Source organism: Parus major, chromosome 1A (genome assembly GCF_001522545.3).
Source record: "Parus major isolate Abel chromosome 1A, Parus_major1.1, whole genome shotgun sequence".
Lineage (NCBI taxonomy): Eukaryota > Metazoa > Chordata > Aves > Passeriformes > Paridae > Parus > Parus major.
This window is the reverse complement of record NC_031773.1, coordinates 689,914-692,004: the sequence shown is the minus strand read 5'-3', so window position 1 is coordinate 692,004 and position 2,091 is coordinate 689,914. Positions and strand designations below refer to the sequence as shown.

Sequence of the window (2,091 nt, the reverse complement as noted above, 5' to 3'; positions counted from 1 at the left end):
CTGTTATTCCCACTGTTATTCCTGCTGTTATTCCCACTGTTATTCCCACTATTATTCCCGCTGTTGTTGTTCCTGCTGTTGTTCCCATTGTTATTCCCATTGTTGTTCCCTCTGTTATTCCTGCTGTTGTTCCCACTGTTATTCCCACTGTTATTCCCTCTGTTATTCCCACTGTTATTCCTGCTGTTGTTCCCGCTGTTATTCCCACTTATTCCCGCTGTTATTCCCACTGTTGTTCCCTCTGTTATTCCCGCTGTTGTTATTCCCGCTGTTATTTCCGCTGTTGTTATTCCCGCTGTTATTCCCGCTGTTATTCCCGCTGTTATTCCCGCTGTTATTCCTGCTGTTGTTCCCACTGTTATTCCCTCTGTTATTCCCTCTGTTATTCCCGTTGTTGTTCCTGCTCTTATTCCCGCTGTTATTCCCTCTGTTATTCCCGCTGTTGTTGTTCCTGCTGTTGTTCCCATTGTTATTCCCGTTGTTATTCCCACTGTTGTTATTCCCGTTGTTGTTGTTCCCGTTGTTATTCCCACTGTTATTCCCGCTGTTGTTGTTCCTGCTGTTGTTCCCATTGTTATTCCCGCTGTTGTTGTTCCCGTTGTTGTTATTCCGGTACCTCGTCCTCGCGCTCGAACAGGAGGAAGGCGAAGCTCTCTCGCAGCTCCTCGGGGCTGTACCCGGCCGCCGCCTTGGCACGGGCAAAGGCTCGCAGCTGGAAAACGCCAGGGACACCGGATCACCGCGGATCCCGATGGATCCCAAATCACAACAGATCCCAACAGATCCCGGCGGATCACAAATCCAGATAAATCCCAAATCCCAACAGATCCCANTTCCCTGGAAAAGAAATCCCAGAATTCCTTGGAAGAAATCCCTCAATTCCCTGGGAAAAATCCCAGAATTCCCTGAAGGGAAAAAATCCCAGAATTCCTTGAGCAAATCCCTCAAATCCCTGGGAAAAATCCCAGAATTCCCTGGAAAAAAAACCCCAAAATTCCCTGAAGAAAACCCCAAAAATCCCAGGAAAAATCCCAGAATTCCCCCACAACAAATTCCCTCCTCCCCCCCCTTTTTCCTTTTTCCCTTCCCCCATTTTTCCCGGGATTTTTTCTGCAAAATTCCTGGAATTTCTCCCTTTTCCGGTGGCTCCGGAATTCCCGTTGGGAATTACCTTTGGCGGGATCTCCCAGGGATCGCAGGGAGCTGCTGTTGACGCGGAGCCCGCGCTGGCACACCGCCCTGGCCTGGAAAACAGGGAAAAATCCGCTTTTCCCAACTTTTTTTCCCGGGATTTGGGAAAAAAATCGAGTTGGGAAAGTGTTTTTGAAGGGTTAAAGGGAATTCCTGATCCCTGGAATTTTAAAGGATTGGAATTCCAAGGAATATCCGAAGGGAGGGAGGAAAATTCGCCTGCGGGATCCCGGATTTGCTCAAAATTAAATGGAATTAAAATGGAATTTCCAGTGGATTCCCAGATTTTCCCAAAATTAAATGGAATTAAAAGGGAATTTCCAGTGGATTCCCAGATTTTTCCAAAATTCAAATGGAATTTCCTGTGGGATCCCAGATTTTCCCAAAATTAAATGAAATTAAAACGGAATTTCCTGTGGGATCCCAAATTTTTCCCTAAAGTTTATTTAAATTCAAGTGGAATTTCCAGTGGGATCCCAGATTTTCCCAAAATTAAAATGGAATTTCCAGTAGATTCCCAGATTTTTTCTTAAAATTAATTGAAATTCCAATGGAATTTCCAGTGGATTCCCAGATTTTTCCTAAATTAAAATGGAATTTAAAAAAAATCTCCCAGGAGCCAAAGAATTCCACATAAGAATTCCAAAGAATTCCAATAAATAATTCCAAAGAATAATTCCAATGAATTCCAAATTATCCCAAATAATAATTCCAGATAATTCGAAATAATTCCAAAGAATATTTCCAAAGAATTCCAAACATTCCTAAAGAATTTCCAATTATTCCAAATATTTCCTAATAACTCTAAGGAATTCCAAAGAATATTTCCCAATAATTCCCTGTAATCCCACAGCCCAATTCCTGAGCGGGATTCCCACAATTCCCGGGCAGAATTCCCAG

General features: G+C 43.3%; 1 protein-coding gene across 2 annotated transcripts in view; it reads right to left on the bottom strand.

Annotated features, from left to right (window-relative positions):
• Positions 1-14: 14 nt before the first annotated feature.
• TASOR2 (transcription activation suppressor family member 2) overlaps positions 15-2,091 on the bottom strand; it is a 17,605-nt gene continuing 15,528 nt past the window's right edge. For both annotated transcript variants that reach the window (XR_002001711.2, XM_015627098.3), the window contains one exon: positions 15-712. Coding sequence is in view for 1 of the 2 variants with exons in the window: in XM_015627098.3 (XP_015482584.3) it covers positions 605-712 (108 nt within the window). In the remaining variant the exon portion in view is untranslated. The remainder of the gene's footprint in view (positions 713-2,091) is intronic.